At 42.1% G+C, this 23,482-nt stretch overlaps 1 protein-coding gene across 4 annotated transcripts in view; it reads left to right on the top strand.

Moving 5' to 3' along the window:
• Positions 1 to 837: 837 nt before the first annotated feature.
• enah (ENAH actin regulator) overlaps positions 838 to 23,482 on the top strand; it is a 179,706-nt gene continuing 157,061 nt past the window's right edge. For all 4 annotated transcript variants that reach the window (XM_039599025.1, XM_039599023.1, XM_039599022.1 and 1 more), the window contains exon 1: positions 838 to 1,240. In XM_039599025.1, the coding sequence (XP_039454959.1) occupies positions 1,236 to 1,240 (5 nt within the window). In that variant the 5' untranslated portion in view covers positions 838 to 1,235. The remainder of the gene's footprint in view (positions 1,241 to 23,482) is intronic.

Here is a 23,482-nt window from a genome sequence, read left to right as displayed (position 1 = left end):
ATTACATAATTGAGACATACATGGTTCCTTAAAATTATCAAAGATATGAGTAAAACGTTGTGAATGTGTGTAAATCATAATGAAACCCATTTGAACTATTGTCTATAAGTCCAGAAGTGTGTAAATTAAAATAAAGAACAGGGGAGTATTATTAAAGACATAACCAACTCCTTACAGGAACCAGTCAACGCAGAAACACTGAAAAAGTTATCCACCTCAGTTGTCAAGGGCAACCTGCACGTGAGACGTCTGACAAGCTGCGTAAATTGCTGCATTCAGGTACAGTGCGAAATAACAAACTTATGCCGGGTCGCATGAAAAAAAAAGCAGCAAGCCGGGTGCTGTTGCCTGAGTTATGTTTCGAACTAAATTAGCCTTCTGTTGTGTTTTTCCAAAATATGCTTCATTTTATAAGAGGTACAATACATGAAGAAACCTGAACCAGTCCTAGATTGAAACCCATTAGAGATTTCCACGACAGCAAAGTTGGTGGTAGAACACATAACTTGCAAGTGAAGAAAGGTTATTAAAACGTTATTTTGGGGCAAACCTTTTAAACAGTTTTTATTACATACGTGCTGATGCTAGACAGGCCGATTTTATGTCCATGATGTGACCATTTAAATCAAAGTTCGTTTAGAAAAACTGCCCCAATAAGTGCCTGAAGGAGTTTCAAGATGGTTAGCGAAAGGCAATACTTTTTTGTAGACACACCTGGCGCTGGTAAAATTCATTCATTTGTTTGTTTGTTTGTTTTTATATTTGTGCATATTTATTCCCGCGAAACTTCAGAGTAGGAGCTTACAGCGGGTCCTTAAACGCAGCACATGTTGCGGCCAGCAGCCAGCGGCAGCAGACCGGTATCCGAGCGGCACAGCGCCGCATCACACAGAACTGAGTGCGTCAGAAACAGCCGAGAAACGCTGCGATTCTCCGCTTTAGTTCCCAGTGACTCAGTGCCAGCAGCGGAGCAGCTATGCTCTAGAACATGTAGGAGTCGACTGTTTCTTTTTAAGCCACCATTTTCTTTTTTTATTTTCCTTTTTTGTACTTTTATCGGATAGCCCGCAAACTGTGAAACCTCTTGTCACGCCGTCGTCGGGAGTCCCCATTCATCTTAGGTCGCTTGTATCGTTGAACCGAGCGGCGAACTTTGGTGAAAACTACACAGCAACTCAGCCGTCGTCGTTATTCAAAGGACTCTGTGACATATTTGTCCTGACACCACTTTCACCATGAGGTAAGAAGCCCCTTTCTTCATTCTGAAATATTGTGAGAGGAGTGAGTGTAATTTTTTTTTTTTTTTTTTTTTGGGGGGGGTGAGATGAAACAATGAAAACTACAAAATAACACCAACTTTGCTTCCATAACGGCTTGTATCGAGTAACCGGTACGTGCCTGCTTGCAGTGCCGTGTTCGCCTTATTAGAGGGTGTCTGTGGTCAGGTTTTATTAACGCCAGCAGGCGCGTTCAGCTGAATCTGAATTTGTGCTGCATTCGTGGACGTGCATGGGTTTGGAATGGCGCTCGCTTATTCCTCCTGCTGCTGCTGCTACTCCCACTCTGCATGAGAGAGGATTATCATTCAGCGCTGCTGCTGATGGGGTAGCATTTATTTGATGCCACATCATGATTGTCACACACGCGCAGAGAAGCACACAGAGAATGGCTGGTAAATAAACGCGAGCTCCATAGACACCCAGTCTGAGCGAGTCTGGTGGCAAATGGCGAAGACATATGATAGCTGCTTAAACACAGAGTGCACTTGTGACATGTGTCATGAACTCAGAGGACACGGGTTTGACAGTGTTCGTGCAGCAGGTTGGATGTACCACCTGACAAAACCATCATAGCTTACGATGTGTGGCTGTTATGTAGCGTGGATGAAGCCTCTGTTTTCCATTAAAACATGATATCTTCTGAAGGGAAAGCCTGTTTTTGCAGATACTTTGAACGGCTGCTTATTCTATGGAGGTCTGTTTGTGTCCAAATTATTTTCAGATATCTATTGTGCAAATTTTATTTACATCCTTTCAATTTTACTTCACTTATGGCAAAACACTTTTTGACAAGCAGGTTGTGCTTGATGGTGTTTCTTTTGACACAAATATGTGTCAGTGCTTGTTTAATGTGGAGGTAAGACCCATCCCACACTGTGTTTGGTGGTGACATAGCAACGTGGGTTTTTGTGTAAGGAAAAAAAAAAAAAAGGGGAATGTTGAATGATGTGCAACATGGAAACAGATGGTAAGAAATCTTTTAACCCCATAGAGAAAAAGTTGAATGAATTCTGTTAGTAATGCTGTGATGTGGTGATCACAGGAAGTCAGTGATATTCAGTGACAGCAAAATAATCACTGACAAGTCTCAAGTTAAATGTTTCTCAACTCCAAGGTGAGCATCTGAAGTGACTAGAAATTACTATTACTTCTGATAGAATCAGACGAAAATGGACTCTAGTTTTGTCTCATTCATTTGGCAATAAAAACACTGCTTATGTTTGGAGAAGGGAGTAACTTGCAACCCAACAATACCATCCCCACAGTGAAACACGGTGGTGGGACTATTATGCTGTAGGGGCGCTTCAGTGCATTTGGAACTGGGAGTCTCATCTAGAAGGAAATATGAATAAAGAAGGATATATGAAGATTTTAAAAGAGAACCTCAAGCAGTCAGGAGCAAAAGTGGGTCTACATTATCGCTTTAGTCAGACAAATGACCCAAAACATACGCCACTTCTTGTGAAGAACTACATCCAAAAGAGCAAAGTGAATGCTACTGACTTGAATTCCTTTGAAAAATCTGTAGGATGAACTGAAGACCACGGTCCATGCCTGAAGACCATCAAAGACCAATCGCTAAAGAAGAACAGGCTGAGATCTCCGTAAACGTGTGTGAGACTTGTTGAAAACTACAACAAACAACTGCAGGCTGTTATCCAGCAAAAATGATACACAATTGACCATTAGCATCAGAGGTCCTCAGAAAAAAATAACAATAAAAAATAATTAAAAGTAAAATAATGTAATGTAAGTCATCAAAACTGTGATGTTTGGCAAAGCTGTTAAGATTCCTTACAGTTTAACAGGTTAATAATTGTGTCATCATCCGTAGTGAGTGTACACATGAACAAAATTTCAGCCTCATGTAGAGCTGAGTGTGGGAGTGAAAATGAATGCTGTGTTACTTTACTCTCTCTGGGGGTCATGATGTGCAATGCATTTCTTGTGGCCTTATTTTCCAAGATTCAGTGTAACATTGTTGCACAAGCCTTGAGGTTCCTGAAATGCCTCCTGCATGAGCAGCCACACTGTAATGTTACCATCAAAGTGTCAAGGTCTAGCATTGGCCTTGTTTAGATACATCATGCATGAAAGCATGATGTATCTATGAAAGCTATGTATGTGTTTATGTGTGTGTGTGTGTGTGTGTGTGTGTGTGTGTAGATAGGTAGATATTGTCTTCAGTTCATGTAGCGCTGCCATCTCCACAGGAATGTGTCCTGAAGAAGTGTCGGATTTACTTCTACTTCTATTTGACATGGCTAACATAGCACAGCAATGTTTGTCAGACATTTCCTGTTGCATGTTTCATTTGTGATGCTCACATTCATCCAGACAAAGCTCAGTGTCAAAACCGCTTCTGTGGACATTTGAGATCTTGATTTTACTTGGGGGGTGTGTGTGTGTGCGTGTGTGCAGGAGGCCTGCCTCCTTAAAGAAAGCCCTTAATTGAAGCCAGCTGTTGGAATCTCTCTGTAGGCCAAACTGTGGTTAACAATAGTTTTGGTTGTTTCAAAGAGCCGCATGTTGTGTCCGTGTCCCAGAATGGAAACCGCTAACTTCTCATGTCTCTCATTTTCCCATCCTCTTCCTCATATTTCTTAACAACTCCCTCATTAGTTGTTTTTAGCCTCTTATGAGCCCCTGAGCATGTGTTTTAAAGTACAAGGAGGAACGCTGAAAATGAACATCACCAAACTGCAGATAGCAACAGAGAGGAATAAAGGCTGATGTAATTTTTAACACAAGTTGTTTTCAGAGGCAGAAATCTTGTTTAGAAGGAATGTATTTGTGTGTCTGTATCACAGAACAGGTGTGTGGACGAGTGGCTGCTTGGAGCTGACTCATGCAGGACACTTGTGTTTGGATTTGTTGTTATTGTTTTCTTTTGTCCTTTCCTTCTCCCCCATGTGCCGCATGGCTGTGACCACATGAACACCCCAAAGTTATTATCCCATTGAGTATTCAAAACATGCTCCTGGAGGTGAGTATTAGCAAGCCATTTTCAAAATTCCCCCCAGTTTGTTGGAATCATCACAACAAAGAAGGCAGTTTGATTATTTAACTCACAGCTGAGAGAAGGTGACTGGGTGAATGAGTTGAAAAAAATGAAGAGACTAATAGTCATGGAAGAGTTAAGGTAAAAAAAACCCCAAACCATAGGGCAAGGAGACTTACTGAAAAAACCAAACTACTGACTGTTGATAAAGAAGTAAACACGGCCAAGTCTGGAAATGCAGTAGTGCCTTAAACCTGCATTCTTTCCAACAGCCATCCAGGGGCTGCTCTTGTGGGTGCAAAATGTAGTGAGATTGTGTAAAAGTATGAGTGTGCAGTGTTCTTCGTTTCTCAGTCTCATTCATCCTTTGTTTTTGATACCAAGGTTTAAAAATGGCTAAACTCAAGTCTTCAGAACATCAGTCCACAAACTGATTATATGGCTTTAGCAATCTTTTTTATGTAATGATAATAACTCAGACAAAATTAGCTTTTTTGTAATTTGCAGTTTAAAAAAAATGAAGAGGTTATGTGAGTGATTTGGTTTGTCTGTTTGTTAGTAGAATTTCTCAGAAAGGTAGGGAAATGTAATTCTAGTTTAACCATAGGTAAGGTTAGGCCCAGTTTACAAGTGATAAACTTCAGCTGAACGGATTTTGGATTTGGATTCAGGAATTATTTGAAGGATTCTTTACTGTTGCAAAATTGGGCATTTTATGTCAGAACTTAACACTAGGGATGGGTACCGGTGTTCTGACATAAACGGTAGTAACCAGACCGAAAAGCAGCGCACATTTCGGTGCTTTATTTCGGTGCTTTTTTTTTTCCTGAGCCAATTCTAGCCAATCATTTTACGTTTCCGAGGATAGTAGGCGGGCCAGGTACGACGTTCTTTTAGAGCAGAGCTACAGATTAAAAATGCCCAAGGCGAAGCGGTCAAAAGTCTGGCTGTACTTCACAGCAAAAGATGCAAACTCAGCAGCCTGCAACAAGTGCTTTAAGGTGATACTGTGATACTGTCAAAGGAGGTAACACCTCAAATCTGATGAAACACCTGGCGACGCATAGCGTTTTTTTTTTAAAGCCGAGAAATGCGCCGTGTTTGATAGCTTGCTGCGAGACCTCACACCGTGCACATCTACTGTGGGTGTGGTGCCTGTTATCGGACCCGGAGTTAGCAACATCCCCCAAAAACCCGAAGAGTAGAGTCCTGGCCCCTAGCCCTATCAGTGTAGCAGATATGATGACGGATGATGATGGCAGCAGCAGCCGTTCTCCTCTGCGTGAGTAGCTTCATGTTGTTCGTGTGTAATTAACATTGAGTAGGCTAACCACATTATTACATTAATGCATGTAAGGTGAACTAGCAAACACTGTCGTAGTTACATGCGGCTGTCTTCTTGTTTGATGTCAGATACTCCCTTCACCCTGGCCAAAAAGGCTAAAATCACCAAAGAAAAAGTGGAAAACAGTTAAACATGAGAGGTTTTTGGACAAAGTTTGTGTTTTTTCCATTGTTTAAGCACTGCTTCCAGCCAAGAGTGATACCATATATGCCCTATAGCTGCAGAAAAGGCTAACATTGTTTTCTTTTTACAAAAAATCATCTGAACATGAGAGGTTTTTGGACCAATTTTGTGTTCTCCATTCTTTAAGCACCGGTTTGAGCACCGTTTAAGCACCGGCACCGTTTCAAAAGTACCGGTTTGGCACCGGTATCGGATAAAACCTAAACGATACCCATCCCTACTTAACACATTGATATCAAACTGGGTAAAAAATAAACAAAAGGATTGAGAGATGGTATTGATGACATTAAAACGCCTATTGATTGTTTCACATCCATGTGTCTTGCTGGATCCAAGAACTTGGTGTATGACTTCTTAATGAGATGTATGTGTGAATGCTGGAAGATGTTTAGCAATATGGCCTCGTCCTGACTCTTAAGCTCAAAGGTACCTGGTCAATGGTCATTCTTAAACCATTAGGAAGAGACTTTATATAATGCTTGTCAGCCTATTCTTCCGTGTTCTGTCAGGGCACACATGCCACTGATGCCAACTTATCTCTGGCTGTTTGATAAGCACTGTAAGGGTGATGGGGGGCTGTGAGGCGTCACGGTAATAGTTCTTGACAACTGCTGAAAGGCCACGTGCTTCTGAGGAACTACAGGTTCACGCCACAGATGAATGGCAGGAGCTGAGGTCAGACTCCATGCAGCTTGGAACATTTTAATGTAAGTGTTGCACCGGAGGAACTGTTTATGAAGGGGAAAAACACCCCCAGTCCCTCATGAGTTTAAGCTGGACCGCAGCCAGCTATGGTATCTAGTCCAAATGAGATATTAATGAGGTCATCCTAAGGCTAATTTGAAAGTGGAATAAATGGAATACACTTTACATTGACTTAAAAGACTGAAGACACAGTCGCTGATTCTGGTCTCTTCTTTGGGTTTATCGTATCTCAGAGAGTGACATAGAGTCAGGGATCCTTTCCTCGTCTTTACAGGTCAGATTAATAGATTTTCTGATAATAATATTACAAGAACTGTGATTTGATTACTGGGACACATAATGGCATCGCTCTCTGTTAATTTCAGTGTAGCAGTCTTCGTCCACAAATCCCAAGGATTCAGCCCCCCGTCTGTGCCCTATTGTAGAAACAAATGTACCCTCTAAAGGAAAGTGAGGAATTGGTAGCAAACTCTGGAGGCACATTTGGCCTTCTTCCCCTCTACTACAGAAGCTGATCGCACCTGGTTTTCAAAGTTGGAATTTTTCAAAGGCCTTGTCCAGACTGGAAGTACAATGTGCCAAAGACTTTTCAGCCTTTTTTTTTTTTTTTTTTTAAATGAACTTTTTGAACAGGCCATTAACTTTATAAATCTTTGGGATTGCTGTTCCTGTATTATGGTTTCCATGTAAATGCAAGGACTGGTCCAAGTTTCCCTCCAGATGCAGAGCTGCTGATGTGACCTTGTGTTATTGTGATGCCTGAATTGTCATATAACCTTAAACATTTCCTATAAAATGTTAGAATTTATTATAAACAGACCAATCAGCTGGAAGAGTGTCAGCTGACTATAAAGCCAAATGCATAATGTTGTCTGTTTATTGATGGGGGTGAACTGAACTATAAAATGTGAAATGGGACAGGAGAATAAAGGTATTGTGCCAGAACAATTTCCTTTTGAAGTTTTTGGGGAAGATTTTGATCTCCTGGCGGCTTGCCATCATCTGTCTCTCATGCTTTCTCTCTCTGCGATTAATTTTTTCCCCCCCTTCTCCTCTTTCTGCAGTCGCTGTCAGCCAGTCCATCCTTAATCTCACATTCTCATTTCCCTTCCAATCTGCTCCAAAAAGGCCCGCTTTGCAGTCTTCTCTGAGCCAGGACCCCCCCAAGTTTCCATCCATTTGACGTTCCAGACAAGTTTCATCCCTCATGACTGAGGTCTTATGTTTCGGCCGTCTGCTGGATGGCTGTTTACTGAGGTAAAGTCAACCAGAGGAGCAAAGTAATCATACCGTGGATTTGTGGCTGACACAGGGCCAGCTCTCCCAGGATTATTGCTGATTCACTACAGTAGAAGATGTGACATGGAGCTCTTAGTATTAAGTCACCATAGGTAACATATTGCTTTACTTGGATGTATATTAGGGTATTTTTAAGGTCGCGACAGACAGAAAAGACCAATTTGTCTTTACCATAACCACGGCTCGGTGCTGCTTCTGAAAGTTAAGTGCCTTGCTCAAGGGTGTCTCAACAGTAATTTATAAAGGGAGCATTACTCATTTATTTTATTCATACTTTGTCCTTGCTGACCTCGTGATTCAAATCATTGGCCTCCTGCTTAGAAGCTCCCTTCTCTAATCTGTTAGCTACCACCAGCCATCACGTCCTTGGTGTTTTTCTTCTTGCTGAATGATACTTGTATTTAACTCTGTGCCTTTTCCCTGTCTTTTTCTGATGAGTCACTCCATGGACAGTCAGGATATTAGACCAGACTGAGAAATGATCTCCTTTTTCTCTTCAGTGGTAGTTTGCTGCTTTCATGATTAGTGTTTTCAGGGATATTTTGTTCCTTTGAGAAGGGGCAGTAGACAAATAAAGCACTTAAAATGCATTCCTACTGATAAACATTTTAGCAACAGAGACAAAAATAGCAGTCACATACTACCCACAGCTGAGCAGGTAAGAGATCTGGAAACAAAGGCTTCTGCAGGCAACTATTAATAATTCTTCAACAGGTCCACCTACAGAGACCTTGTGACTTCTCCTACCTTTAGATTAGAGCAGTGGTCGGGGAACTCCAGGCCTCGAGGGCCAGTTTCCTGCAGGTTTTAGATGTGTCCTTGATCCAACACAGCTGATTCAAATAGCTAAATTACCTCCTCAACATGTCTTGAAGTTCTCTAGACGCTTCGTAATGAACTGATCATTTGATTCAGTCGTGTTGACCCGGGGTGATAAGTAAAACCTGCAGGACACGGCCCTTGAGTTCCCCACCCCCGGATAAGAGCCTAACCGATAAAGTTTATGTAAAGACTGATGTGGATATTTGGTGATTTATAAACCCGATGTTCTACTGCATCCATCTCTCTATAGCTTAAACTTGTTCGTTTATTTATTTACTCATTTACAATGGTCTCAGATCCAGCTGGTTGTTTATGATGTTCCAAATGTGTTTTGCCAACAGAGAAGTTTTAGAGTGCCCACCGGTTGATAAAACTTGCAACATAACACTTGTAACTTTGCTGAAATGTCTTTCTCCCATGTCCTATTTACTTTTTAACATTTTCTTTTGTCAGCAGTTATAAGTGACAATACTGATAAACTGGCATGTAGCTAATATCAGCTGATAATATACATCCTAAGGAAAGGGCAAAAACAGTGCTGCAAAGTAAGAGCATTTGAGTTGTAAGCGGATCAAAAAATGAGAGCTATATAAGAAAAAAAAATGTGGGACTTGGGTGGATTTTAAACTAACTGATACTTGATATTATGGGGGGTGGCAAAATTAAGATGCATAAAAATATTTTTAAAATTAAGGTTGCCACAATACACACAACAACATCAGTGAAATAAAAAGGAAGAAGTCTAGCTCCTATATTAATGTTAATGTTTTATTTGCTATAGCTGCTCGCTGCTAACTTATTGATAACTTTACACACGGCTATTGTGCCTAGCGGGTAATTGCTAATAGTTAAGCAGCTAATATTAACGTGTGGGCTGGCCAGATTAACATTTTTAACTGCTTAATACGTCACTGCTGTTGAAATGTGAAGCTTTTCTATGGTCTCTTGTTGCCAAGAAGCATTGAATTGGTTTTGGCATCCCATGGGGCCTCAACACTTTAGCAGTTAAGCAGCAGACAGGTATCATACTAATGTCTATAGAAAGAAATGTAATCTTTCAGTGCTTTCCTTTGTGTATTAGTTTGTGGTGCTAAACAAAAGTCGTATTGTTCCTAGGTACCTTCATCACAGGATCTCTCGAGGCCACTAGGTTGAAAACTATATTGGTTGGAAAAAATTGGTGAAATTGAGATTTATTAATGCTTTCCTGAAATATTATGCAAATGCTAAGTTTCTAGCTTTTGAGTGTGAAACACTGGAATTATCTGACATGTTTTTTGTTTTTGTTTTTTTGTTTTGTTTTGGTTTTTTTGTACAATGAACGATACCAGCTTAGTCATAATTAAACCCTGTTTTGACATTTACCAAGAAGCAGTGTTACCCAAAGATAAATGCCGTTTAACATTTAACTGTGAAATTAGTAATGATTTGGTATAAAATACTTTTCTTCTGGTTAAATATGGAACATTTTGCATCCAGAAACTGTATTTCTTTATCTTAAAGATAGCTTTTGTAGCCCCCCCCCTTGTAATTTTTAAACAAAAATTTTGTGTGTGTTGAAATGTTCTTTTGCCTGGTAAAACATAGGTTTACATTGGCCGTTGTACATCTTTGGTACAGATTGGTGTTGAAAGTGTGGCCCAGCCCTTGCAGAACAGTTTACTGAACATTCAACACAGTACAAAGATGTTTTGGGCATGAAGTTATAGCAGTTGTTTCTTCACATTCACACATTGATTTCTGTTGTATCCTCTTTTTAAAGAAAAAATTTAATTATCTGATAAGAAAAACGTTTTCTTATCACATCTCTGTAATGCTCAGCCTCTTTGTCTCAACAAATGGCAAAGAGCAAACTCCAGCTCCATGTTAAACTATGGTGTGTGTGTGTGTGTGTGTGACAGACAAGTTGTGTGTTTACTTTACTATCCTGTGAAATTCGTGAGCTTCTGCCATGGACATCACTTACTGGGGATGGAGAGGTGGAAAGCTGTGAAGCCACTGTCATGTCTGCACCAACGCAGAGTTGGATCTAAAAAAAACAAAAAACAAGCTGAGACTATCCCTCCTTGTACTGAATAAGTGTTCTAATGTGGGACAGATGTATGGGCTCAAAATGTGGTCATAAATATTTTGTACTTGTAAATCAGTTTTGTACTTGTAAATCAGGATTTGTATGTGTAAAAAAGATTTGTATGTGTAAAAAGAATTTGTGCGTGCGTAAAAAAGATTTGTATGTGTAAAAAGAATTTGTGCGTGCGTAAAAAAGATTTGTATGTGTAAAAAGGATTTGTGTGTGGACTTAGCCAAAAAAACCCCTGCAAGTTACAAGTACGAATTTTGACCCTATTTTTCTTCCTGTCATCTGATTGGTCAATGTCATGTCAATCACAAATGTAACAATCCAATCAGAGAACAGATGGGTTTGGCTGTCGGAGGGGCACTTTTTTGAACTACAGGTCCTTTAAGGGAATAAATGCCCTTTTACATGCCAACCCAGCGTTTTCCTTCATCACCACAAAGGAAAACAGTCTGTGGTCGTCCGAGTTTGGTGATTTTTGTGTCACAGGTCTACCTGCTTTATACAGGGACTTCCACAGCCTTTTCAACAGCGCTATGGACCGGGGGGGGCAGTGTTTTGGAAATGACAGTCTTCATTACAAAGCTTTCTTCGTTATGAATTAGCATACATGTTTTTATTGAACATTTGAAGAACTAGCAAAAAACCACAAACTGTTGTAGAGGACATAAAGTCAGAGATAGAAACGACAAGGAGCAGGTGCATCTAGTACAGGTAGAGCTGCTGCAAAAACCCACAGAGCTCAGCAGCCAGCGCAACAAATTCTGGATCCTTTGCTTTTAGTTAGCAGTTAGCATTAGCAGCACATCCTGCGTCCGATGTGAAAGGACCTTTATGCTGCGCACTGTGACTCACAGCAATGGTCCCGGGTCAGCCCTGACTTTGTGTTAAACTAATCCTAAAGTAATAATGGTATTTCTAACCACTGACATACCACAACTTTATCCTTTCAACAGCTGCTGAAAGTTAGGGGACCTAGCTGCTATCAGATATTTATATAGAGATCCTCCAGCTTCAAACTGTATTACCCTTCAAGGACCTGCAGTTCAAAAAGTGCCCTCCGACAGCCAAACCCATCTGTTCTCTGATTGATTGTTACATTTGTGATTGACATGACATTGACCAATCAGATGACAGGAAGAAAAATAGGGTCAAAATTCGTACTTGTAACTTGCAGGGGTTTTTTTGGCTAAGTCCACACACAAATCCTTTTTACACATACAAATCTTTTTTACGCACGCACAAATTCTTTTTACGCACGCACAAATCCTTTTTACGCACGCACAAATCCTTTTTACGCACGCACAAATCCTTTTTACGCACGCACAAATCTTTTTTACGCACGCACAAATCTTTTTTACGCACGCACAAATCCTGATTTACAAGTACAAAACTGATTTACAAGTACAAAATACTTATGACCACATTTTGAGCCCATACAGATGGCTTTCAGAATGACGGTGACAAGTATTTGACAACATTTACCTGTTGTCAAACATAGGACTACGTTTAGTTAATTAGCATGAGCAATTATTTCATTTCATCAGAAAGCTTAAGTTCCAGTTTCCATTTAGTTGAGCACTAAATGGTTATGGAGATGGGTGTGAAAGAAACCTTTAGCCAGATAATATACAAGCAGATCTAATAGGAACATTTAATTTAAAATAAAAGTACTGAGAAGATTTTTAAAATAGGAGTTTTGTGGCATACAGTTCAACCATACTTTTGGCATATGTTTCATCAGAGCATGTGAAGTCTTGACTGTGCAGGAGTGTTTGAGATGGTGTTAGTCAACAGTACGTGTCATTGCTCTGGCCAGCTGCATGCCCACGGTGTGCTCAACTGTGTGATTTGCCAGCAGGAGGCCACGCTAGCCTGATGATCCACGACAGCTCATGAATGTGCTTTTCTCCGCTCTGCACTGCCGACCTTTCACATGTCCTCTCACTCTCCTTATTCTGAGATTATACTTATGCCATTTCAGCTCTGCTGGTCAGCATGCAATGAGGAGTGACAGTGATGATGGTAGATGAGGTGAAGCAAATGTGACGCAGAAGCATTTTTGCCCCTGTTGGTTGCTAAGTTTAATTGCTTCACAGTGCAGGATCAGTTGGATGTTTCTGATCATTGTTTGGAGGATTAAAGGTCCTTTTGGACCTTGGAAATAAGTTATACAGGTTAAGCATAATTGTCACTGAGATGTGATGTGTTTATTCTTTAACTGCGTTGTTGCATCTGTTCAAATGATGTTAATATCAGTCCAGTGCTCTTGAAGGTCAGAGTTATGGTGAAAATGGAACAGGACAATTTAAGTTAAAGTTAACGGCTGACCTGCTGCCTTTATTTGTAGGAACAGGTTTCCCAATAAGCTGTGCCAGTGAGCCAACATGGACTGTCTGAGGACCTTGTGATCTGCTGATTGAAATCCAACGATCAGTCAGACGTGTACATGTGGTTATAAGCAGCACTGAGGTATAATTTGTCCTGCAGCCAACCTAACGGCTACAACAAAATTAAGTGTCGAATGAGATCAAATTCTTATACAGGGAGTGCAGAATTATTAGGCAAATGAGTATTTTGTCCACATCGTCCTCTTCATGCATGTTGTCTTACTCCAAGCTGTATAGGCTCGAAAGCCTACTACCAATTAAAGCTGCAAGCAGCGATATGAGGGCCCTCGCAACCCAGCACGTCGACGCACGCTCAACACCTAAAACCAGCACGTCCGATCTGATGTCACATTGACGGAATTCATGCATTTAACCACCAGCTAACATTTCATCTCATTCAATCATGATTATAGTCGTCCCACTAGGTGGCGCTCTAATCATTACTGACAAATGGCATAACAAACATTTCCGAGCTCGAGTCTCATCACGCCTGCGACCTTTGGGAGAGATTGGACATTGTGTTTTTGAGTGACAGCAGATTACTGCTTTTTGGCGAGTGATTGAAACTCTACGTGGCGCCATGACCCCCCCGTTTCCCTGAACGTAAAATGCTTCGCAATTTAACATCACAAAGGTGTTTAGATTCCATGCACTGGAGATCGTGTTAATCTGATGAAATCCCTTGGAGGAGTTCGTCAAAGAACGGTGCCTGAAAAGATGGGAAAATGGTGCCAAAATTACACACTAATTTTAAAATGGCTGACTTCCTGTTGGATTTGGAATATTGCTCCAAGAGACTTTTTTTGTACATCTTGATATCCTCCATAAGCTTACCAGGTTTCAGTCTCATAGATAAAACACAGAGCAGGGGCTGTTGTTTTGAATATTTGTAGGGGGCGCTGTGGAGCCATTTTGCGCTAATCAATGAAAATGATCACATAATAAGATAGCCTTCATCACATTGGAGGTGTGCGCCAAATTAGAAGACGTTTCAAACTTTCCAAGCCCCTCAAAAGCCACTTCAATGGTCATGGTGAACTGCGTTACCACCAGGGTGCGCCGTTCAGTTTAAAGTCACAATTTTCTCACTGAAGCATCACGAGGGACTGATGGTGATATTCACCGCTTTTCAGGTGGCCACAATGAACCTGTGAAAATGTTTACAACAAAATGAAAGAAATGACATTTCCTGTTGCCACTAGGTGGCGCTCTACGTATTCCTGACAATGGGCACATCAATCTTTTCAGGGCGGGTCTGACATCATGCCTGTAAAGTCTGGTACTGATCAGATTGGATTTCATTGAGTTACACTAATTTGTTTCTTCATGGTGAGACGTCAATGTTCGCCATGCTGCTGGGGTCACACCCTTTCGCGAAAACTGACAGTTTTCACTGTAACCCAAGTCCAACTCCTTAAGGCTTTCCTGGAGAAATTTGAGGCTGCAAATGTCACCCATAACAATACTCTACACCAAAGTCTAAAACATGACATTTCCTGTTCCCACTAGGTGGCGCTGTCCCTGGTGTCAAATATGGCAGTCGAAATATGTTCAGGGGTGGATCCTTATCATATGTGTGGTCTTTGGTCCATGTCGGACCATGTATGACAGAATGAGAGACAATAAGATTTTCATGGTGAATCATCGAAATTCGCCATGGCGCCACGGCCTCACAGTAACGCGAAAACTCAAAAGCTCCGCAATTTAACATGGCCCAGGTGTGTAGTTGAGACTGACCAAAGATGAAGCTTATACGACCAAATCCCAAGGAGGAGTTCGCAAAAGTTCGAGGCATGGAAATGGCAAAATTAGAGCCAAAATGTCACCTTCACTTGCAAATGGCGGACTTCCTGTTGGGTTTGGGTCAATGGGCCCCACTGACTTTTTTGTTCGTCTTGGCATGATACACATGTGTGCCAAATTTCATACATGTAGCTCAAACGATGTGTTCGTAGGGCTGCATTTAACAAGGCATAGGTGGCGCTCTAGAGCCATTTCTCAGTGCTCATATGTAAAACCACTAAAATACAAAATCTTTCACCAGACCTGGCATGTGTGCAAAATTTCAAGAGTTTTTGAGCATGTTAAAGCCCTCAAAAAGGCCCTTGTTTTGCCTGAATAATAATAATAATAATTAAAGCTGCAAGCAGCGTTATGAGGGCCCTCGCACCCCGGCACGTCGGGCCACGCCCAACACCTACAACCAGCACGTCCGATCTGATGTCACATTGATGGAATTCATGCCTAGAACCACCAGCTAACGATTCATCTCATTCAATCATTATTATAGTCGTCCCACTAGGTGGCGCTCTAACCATTACTGACAAATGGGATAACAAACATTTCCGACCTTGAGTCTCATCACGCTTGCGAACTTTGGGAGAGATTGGACATTGTGTTTTTGAGTGACAGCAGATTACTGCTTTTTGGCGAGAGATTGAAACTCCACGTGCCGCCATGGCCACCCCGTTTCCCTGAACGTAAAAAGCTTCGCAATTTAACATCACAAAGGTCTTTAGATTCCACATACAGGAGATCGGGTTAATCTGATGAAATCCCTTAGAGGAGTTCGTCAAAGTATGAGGCCTGAAAAGAGGCAAAAAGTGGCTAAAATTACACCTTAATTTTAAAATGGCTGACTTCCTGTTGGATTTGGGATATTGCTCCAAGAGACTTTTTGTACATCTTGATATCCTCCATAAGCTTACCAGGTTTCAGACTTATAAATAAAACACAGAGCAGGGGCTGATGTTTTGAAATTTTGTAGGGGGCGCTGTGGAGCCATTTTGCACTATTCAAGGAAAATGATCACATAACAACAAAGCCCTCATCACATTGGAGGTTTGGGCCAAATTCCAAGACTTTTTAAAATTTCCAAGCCCCTCAAAAGCCACTTCGTCTTTCATGGTGAACTGCGTTGCCACCAGGGTGCGCCTGTTCAGTTTAAAGTCACAATTTTCGCACAGAAGCATCATGAAGGACTGATGGTGATACTCACCGCTTTTGAGGTGGCCACGATGAACCTGTGAAAATCAGTACAACAAAATGAAAGACATGACATTTCCTGGTGCCACTAGGTGGCGCTCTACGTATTCCTGACAATGGGCATATCAATCTGTTCAGGGCGGGTCTGACATCATCCCTGTAAAATCTGGTACTGATCAGATTGGATTTCATTGAGTTACACTAATTTGTTTCTTCATGGCGAGACCTCAATGTTCGCCATGCTGCTGAAGTCACACCCTTCAGCGAAAACTCACAGTTTTCTCTGTAACCCAAGACCAACTCCTTAAGGCTTTCCTGGAGAAATTTGAGGCTGCAGATGTCACCCATTACAATACTGAACCCCAAAGTGTAAAACATGACATTTCCTGTTCCCACTAGGTGGCGCTGTACCTGATGTCAAATATGGCAGTTGAAATATGTTCAGGGGTGGAGCCTTATCATATGTGTGCTCTTTGGTCAAGGTCGGACAATGTATGACAGAATGAGAGGCAATAAGATTTTCATGGCGAGTCATCGAAATTCGCCGTGGCGCCACGCCCTCACCGTATCCCGAAAACTCAAAAGCTCCGCAATTTAACATGGCCCAGGTGTGTAGTTGACACTGACCAAATATGAAGCTTGTACGATGAAATTCCAATGAGGAGTTCATAAAAGTTCGAGGCATGGAAATGGCAAAATTAGAGCCAAAATGTCACCTTCACTTCTAAATTGCGGACTTCCTGTTGGGTTTGCGTCACATGTGGCCACAGACTTTTTTGTTTGTCTCGGCATGATACACATGTGTGCCAGATTTCATAGATGTAGCCCAAACGATGTGGTCTTAAGGCTGCATTTAACAGCGCATAGGTGGCGCTCTAGAGCCATTTCCCAGTGCTCATATGTAAAACCATTAAAATATGAAATTTTTCACCAGACCTGGCATGTGTGCAAAATTTCATGAGTTTTCGAAGCATGTTAAAGCCCTCAAAAGGCCCTTGTTTTGCCTGAATAATAATAATAATAATAATAATAATAAGAAACGGAGCAGATACAATAGGGCTCGCACTCTCGGTGCTCGGGCCCTAATAATTAAAGCTGCAAGCAGCGATATGAGGGCCCTCGCACCCGGCACACGTCGAGCCAAGCCCAACTCCTAAAACCAGTGCGTCCGATCTGATGTCACATTGGTGGAATTCATGCATTTAACCACCAGCTAACATTTCATCTCATTCAATCATGATTATAGTTGTCCCACTAGGTGGCGTTCTAACCATTACTGACAAATAGCATAACCAAACATTTTTCCGAGCTCAAGTCTCATCACGCCCTTTGCGACATTTGGGAGAGATTGGACAGATTACTGCTTTTTGGCGAGGATTGAACCCACGTGCTGCCATGACCCCCCCGTTTCCCTGACGTAAAAAGCTTCGCAATTTAACATCACAAAGGTCTTTAGATTCCACGCACTGGAGATCGCCTCAATCTGATGAAATCCCTTGGAGGAGTTCGTCAAAGTATGAGGCCTGAAAAGAAGGGAAATTGTCGCCAAAATTACACATTAATTTCAAAATGTCTGACTTCCTGTTGGATTTGGGATATTGCTCCAAGAGACTTTTTGTACATCTTGATATCCTCCATAAGCTTACCAGGTTTGAGACTCATACATAAAACACAGAGCAGGGGCTGTTGATTTGAAATTTTGTAGGGGCGCTGTGGAGCCATTTTGCGCTATTCAATGAAAATGGTAAATAACAAGAAAGCGCTCATCACATTGGAGGTATGCGCCAAATTTCAAGACATTTTAAACTTTCCAAGCCCCTCAAAAGCCACTTCAATGGTCATGGTGAACAGCGTTACCACCAGGGTGCGCCGCTCAGTTTAAAGTCACAATTTTCTCACTGAAGCATCATGAGGGACTGATGGTGCTATTCACCGCTTTTCAGGTGGCCACGATGAACCTGTGAAAATCAGTACAACAAAATGAAAGACATGACATTTCCTGCTGCCACTAGGTGGCGCTCCTCGTATTCCTGACAATGGGCACATCAATCTGTTCAGGGCGGGTCTGACATCATGCCTGTAAAGTCTGGTTCTGATCAGACTGGATTTCATTGAGTTACACTAATTTGTTTCTTCATGGCGAGACATCAATGTTCGCCACGCTGCTGGGGTCACACCCTTCGCGAAAACTCACAGTTTTCACTGTAAGCCAAGACCAACTCCTTAAGGCTTTCCTGGAAAAATTTCAGGCTGCAGATGTCACCCATCACAATACTGTACACCAAACTGTAAAACATGACATTTCCTGTTGCCACTAGGTGGCGCTGTCCCTGGTGTCAAATATGGCAGTTGAAATATGTTCAGGGGTGGAGCCTTATCATATGTGTGCTCTTTGGTCCACGTCGGACCATGTATGAGAGAATGAGAGACAATAAGATTTTCATGGCGAGTCATCGAATTCGCCGTGGGCGCCACCTCACCGTATCACGAAAACTCAAAAGCTCCGCAATTTAACATGGCCCAGGTGTGTAGTTGGCACTGTCCAAATATGAAGTTTCTATGACAAAATCCCAAGGAGGAGTTCGAAAAGTTCGAGGCATGGAAATGGCAAAATTGGAGCCAAAATGTCACTTTCACTTGCAAATGGCGGACTTCCTGTTGGGTCTGCGTCAATGGTCCCATTGACTTTTTGTTCGTCTTGGCATGATACACATGTGTGCTAAATTTCATACATGTAGCTCAAAAGATGTGTTCGTAGGGCTGCATTTAACAACGCATAGGTGGCGCTACAGAGCCATTTCCCAGTGCTCATATATAAAACCATTAAAATACAAAATTTTTCACCAGACCTGGCATGTGTGCAAAATTTCATGAGTTTTTGAGCATGTTAAAGCCCTCAAAAGGCAATTCATTTCAATGAAAAATAATAATAATAATAATAATAATAATAATAATGATAAACAGAGCAGATACAATAGGGCTTCGCACTCTCAGTGCTCGGGCCTAATAATTAAAGCTGCAAGCAGCGATATGAGGGCCCTCGCACTCGGCGCGTCGAGCCAAGCCCAACACCTAAAACCAGCGCTTCCGATCTGATGTCACATTGATGGAATTCATGCATTTAACCACCAGCTAAAATTTCATCTCATTCAACCATTATTATAGTCGTCCCACTAGGTGGCGCTCTAACCATTGCTGACAAATGGCATAACAAACATTTCCGAGCTCGAGTCTCATCACGCCTGCGAACTTTGGGAGAGATTGGACATTGTGTTTTTGAGCGACAGCAGGTTACTGGTTTTGGCGAGTGAGTGAAACTCCACGTGCCGCCATGACCACCCAGTTTCCTGAACGTAAAAGCTTCGCAATTTAACATCACAAAGGTCTTTAGATTCCACACACAGGAGATCGTAAATCTAATGAAATCCCTTGGAGGAGTTCGTCAAAGTATGAGGCCTGAAAAGAGGGGAAAATGTCGCCAAATTTACACATTAATTTTAAAATGGCTGACTTCCTGTTGGATTTGGGATATTGCTCCAAGAGACTTTTTTGTACATCTTGATATCTCCAATAAGCTTGCCAGGTTTCAAACTCATACATAAAACACAGAGCAGGGGCTGTTGTTTTGAAATTTTGTAGGGGGCGCTGTGGAGCCATTTTGCGCTGTTCAAGGAAAATGAACATATAAAAAGAAATCCTCATCACATTAGAGGTGTGCGCCAAATTTCAAGACTTTTAAACTTTTCAAGCCCCTCAAAAGCCACTTCATCTTTCATGGTGAACTGCGCTGCCACCAGGGTGCGCCTGTTCAGTTTATAGTCACAATTTTCTCACTGAAGCATCAAGAGGGACTGATGGTGATATTCACCGCTTTTGAGGTGGCCACGATGAACCTGTGAAAATCAGTACAACAAAATGAAAGACATGACATTTCCTGGTGCCACTAGGTGGCGCTCTACGTATTCCTGACAATGGGCATATCAATCTGTTCAGGGCGGGTCTGACATCATCCCTGTAAAATGTGGTACTGATCAGATTGGATTTCATTGAGTTACACTAATTTGTTTCTTCATGGCGAGACCTCAATGTTCGCCATGCTGCTGGGGTCACACCTTCAGCGAAAACTCACAGTTTTCTCTGTAACCCAAGACCAACTCCTTAAGGCTTTCCTGGAGAAATTTGAGGCTGCAGATGTCACCCATTACAATACTGTACCCCAAAGTGTAAAACATGACATTTCCTGTTCCCACTAGGTGGCGCTGTCCCTGGTGTCAAATATGGCAGTTGAAATATGTTCAGGGTGGAGCCTTATCATATGTGTCCACTTTGGTCAAGGTCGGACCATGTATGACAGAACGAGAGGCAATAAGATTTTCATGGCGAGTCATCGAAATTCGCCGTGGCGCCACGGCCTCACAGTAACCCGAAAACTCAAAAGCTCCGCAATTTAACATGGCCCAGGTGTGTAGTTGACACTGACCAAATATGAAGCTTGTACGATGAAATTCCAATGAGGAGTTCGCAAAAGTTCGAGGCATGGAAATGGCAAAATTAGAGCCAAAATGTCACCTTCACTTCCAAATGGCGGACTTCCTGTTGGGTTTAGGACATGGCCATAATAGACTTTTATGTGCGCCCCGAACGCTAGATATGTGTTCCGAGTTTTATACATGTAGGTCATACCCATCTCGGGGCTCGCGTTTCTCATTTTTCTAGGTGGCGCTACTGAGCCAATTTTCCCTGGACATGTCTCACGGACATTAAAATACGTAAATTTTCACCAGACCTGACGCGCCTGCAAAATTTCATGAGTTTTCGAGCATGTTTAGGCCCTCAAAAGGCCGATTCATTTGCCGAAATAATAAGAAGAAGAAGAAGAAGAAGAAGAAGAAGAAGAAGAAGAAGAAGAAGAAGAAGAAGAAGAAGAAGAAGAAGAAGAAGAAGAAGAAGAAGAAGAAGAAGAAGAAGAAGAAGAAGAAGAAGAAGAAGAAGAAGAAACGGAGCAGATACAATAGGGCCTTCGCACTCTCGGTGCTCGGGCCCTAATAATAATAAGAAACGGAGCAGATACAATAGGGCCTTCGCACTGTCAGTGCTCGGGCCCTAATAATAAGAAACGGAGCAGATACAATAGGGCCTTCGCACTCTCGGTGCTCGGGCCCTAATTATTAAAGCTGCAAGCAGCAATATGAGGGCCCGAGCACCCCGGCGCGTCGAGCCAAGCCCAACACCTAAAACCAGCGCTTCCGATCTGATGTCACATTGATGGAATTCATGCATTTAACCACCAGCTAAAATTTCATCTCATTCAACCATTATTATAGTCGTCCCACTAGGTGGCGCTCTAAGCATTACTGACAAATGGCATAACAAACATTTCCGAGCTCGAGTCTCATCACGCCTGCGACCTTTGGGAGAGATTGGACATTGTGTTTTTGAGCGACAGCAGATTACTGCTTTTTGGCGAGTGATTGAAACTCCACGTGCCGCCATGACCACCCCGCTTCCTGAACGTAAAAAGCTTCGCAATTTAACATCACAAAGGTCTTTAGATTCCACACACAGGAGATCGCGTAAATCTAATGAAATCCCTTGGAGGAGTTCGTCAAAGTATGAGGCCTGAAAAGAGGGGAAAATGTCGCCAAATTTACACATTAATTTTAAAATGGCTGACTTCCTGTTGGATTTGGGATATTGCTCCAAGAGACTTTTTTGTACATCTTGATATCTCCAATAAGCTTACCAGGTTTCAAACTCATACATAAAACACAGAGCAGGGGCTGTTGTTTTGAAATTTTGTAGGGGGCGCTGTGGAGCCATTTTGCGCTGTTCAAGGAAAATGAACATATAAAAAGAAATCCCTCATCACATTAGAGGTGTGCGCCAAATTTCAAGACTTTTTAAACTTTCCAAGCCCCTCAAAACCCACTTCATTGTTCATGGTGAACTGCGTTGCCACCAGGGTGCGCCGTTCAGTTTAAAGTCACAATTTTCTCACTGAAGCATCATGAGGGACTGATGGTGATATTCACCGCTTTTGAAGTGGCCACGATGAACCTGTGAAAATCAGTGCAATAAAATATAAGACTTGACATTTCCTGTTCCCACTAGGTGGCGCTCTGCGTATTCCTGACAATGGGCACATCAATCTGTTCAGGGTGGGTCTGACATCATCCCTGTAAAGTCTGGTTCTGATCAGACTTGATTTCATTGAGTTATACTAATTTGTTTCTTCATGGCGAGACATCAATGTTCGCCATGCTGCTGGGGTCACACCCTTCCGCGAAAAGTCAGTTTTCACTGTAACCCAAGACCAACTCCTTAAGGCTTTCCTGGAGACATTTGAGGCTGCAGATGTCACCCATCACAATACTGTACCCCAAAGTGTAAAACATGACATTTCCTGTTCCCACTAGGTGGCGCTGTCCCTGGTGTCAAATATGGCAGTTGAAATATGTTCAGGGGTGGAGCCTTATCATATGTGTGCTCTTTGGTCCAGGTCGGAACATGTATGACAGAATGAGAGGCAATAAGATTTTCATGGCGAGTCATCGAAATTCGCCATGGCGCCACGGCCTCACCATATCCCGAAAACTCAAACGCTCCGCAATTTAACATGGCCCAGGTGTGTAGTTGGGACTGACCAAATATGAAGCTTATGCAATCAAATCCCAAGGAGGAGTTCGCAAAAGTTCGAGGCATGGAAATGGCAAAATTTAGAGCCAAAATGTCACGTTCACTTCCACATGGCGGACTTCCTGTTGGGTTTAGGACATGGCCGCAATAGACTTTTTTGTGCGTCTCCGCATGTTAGATAAGTGTGCCAACTTTCATACATGTAGGTCATACCCATCTCAGGGTCTCGCGTTTTTCATTTTTCTAGGTGGCGGTACTGAGCCAAATTTCCCTGGACATGTCTACGGACATTAAAATACGTAAATTTTCACCAGACCTGACGCATGTGCAAAATTTCATGAGTTTTTGAGCATGTTTAGGCCATCAAAAGGCTGATTCATTTGCAAGAAGAAGAAGAAGAAGATACAATAGGGCCTTCGCACTCTCAGTGCTCGGGCCCTAATAAACAGAGCAGCTACAATAGGGCCTTCGCAGTCTCAGTGCTCGGGCCCTAATAATAATAATAATAATAATAATAATAAACAGAGCAGATACAATAGGGCCTTTGCACTCTCAGTGCTCGGGCCCTAATAATAATAATAATAATAAACAGAGCAGATACAATAGGGCCTTCGCACTCTCAGTGCTCGGGCCCTAATAAACGGAGCAGATGCAATAGGGCCTTCGCACTCTCAGTGCTCGGGCCCTAATTAAGCATATTAGGTGATGTGCATCTCTGTAATGAGAAGGGGTGTGGTCTAATGACATCAACACCCTATA

The sequence above is a fragment of the Oreochromis aureus genome, linkage group 15, assembly GCF_013358895.1.
Source record: "Oreochromis aureus strain Israel breed Guangdong linkage group 15, ZZ_aureus, whole genome shotgun sequence".
In the NCBI taxonomy this organism is placed as follows: Eukaryota; Metazoa; Chordata; class Actinopteri; order Cichliformes; family Cichlidae; genus Oreochromis; species Oreochromis aureus.
The sequence above is the reverse complement of the archived record's forward strand: the minus strand, read 5'-3'. Positions and strand labels throughout refer to the sequence as shown.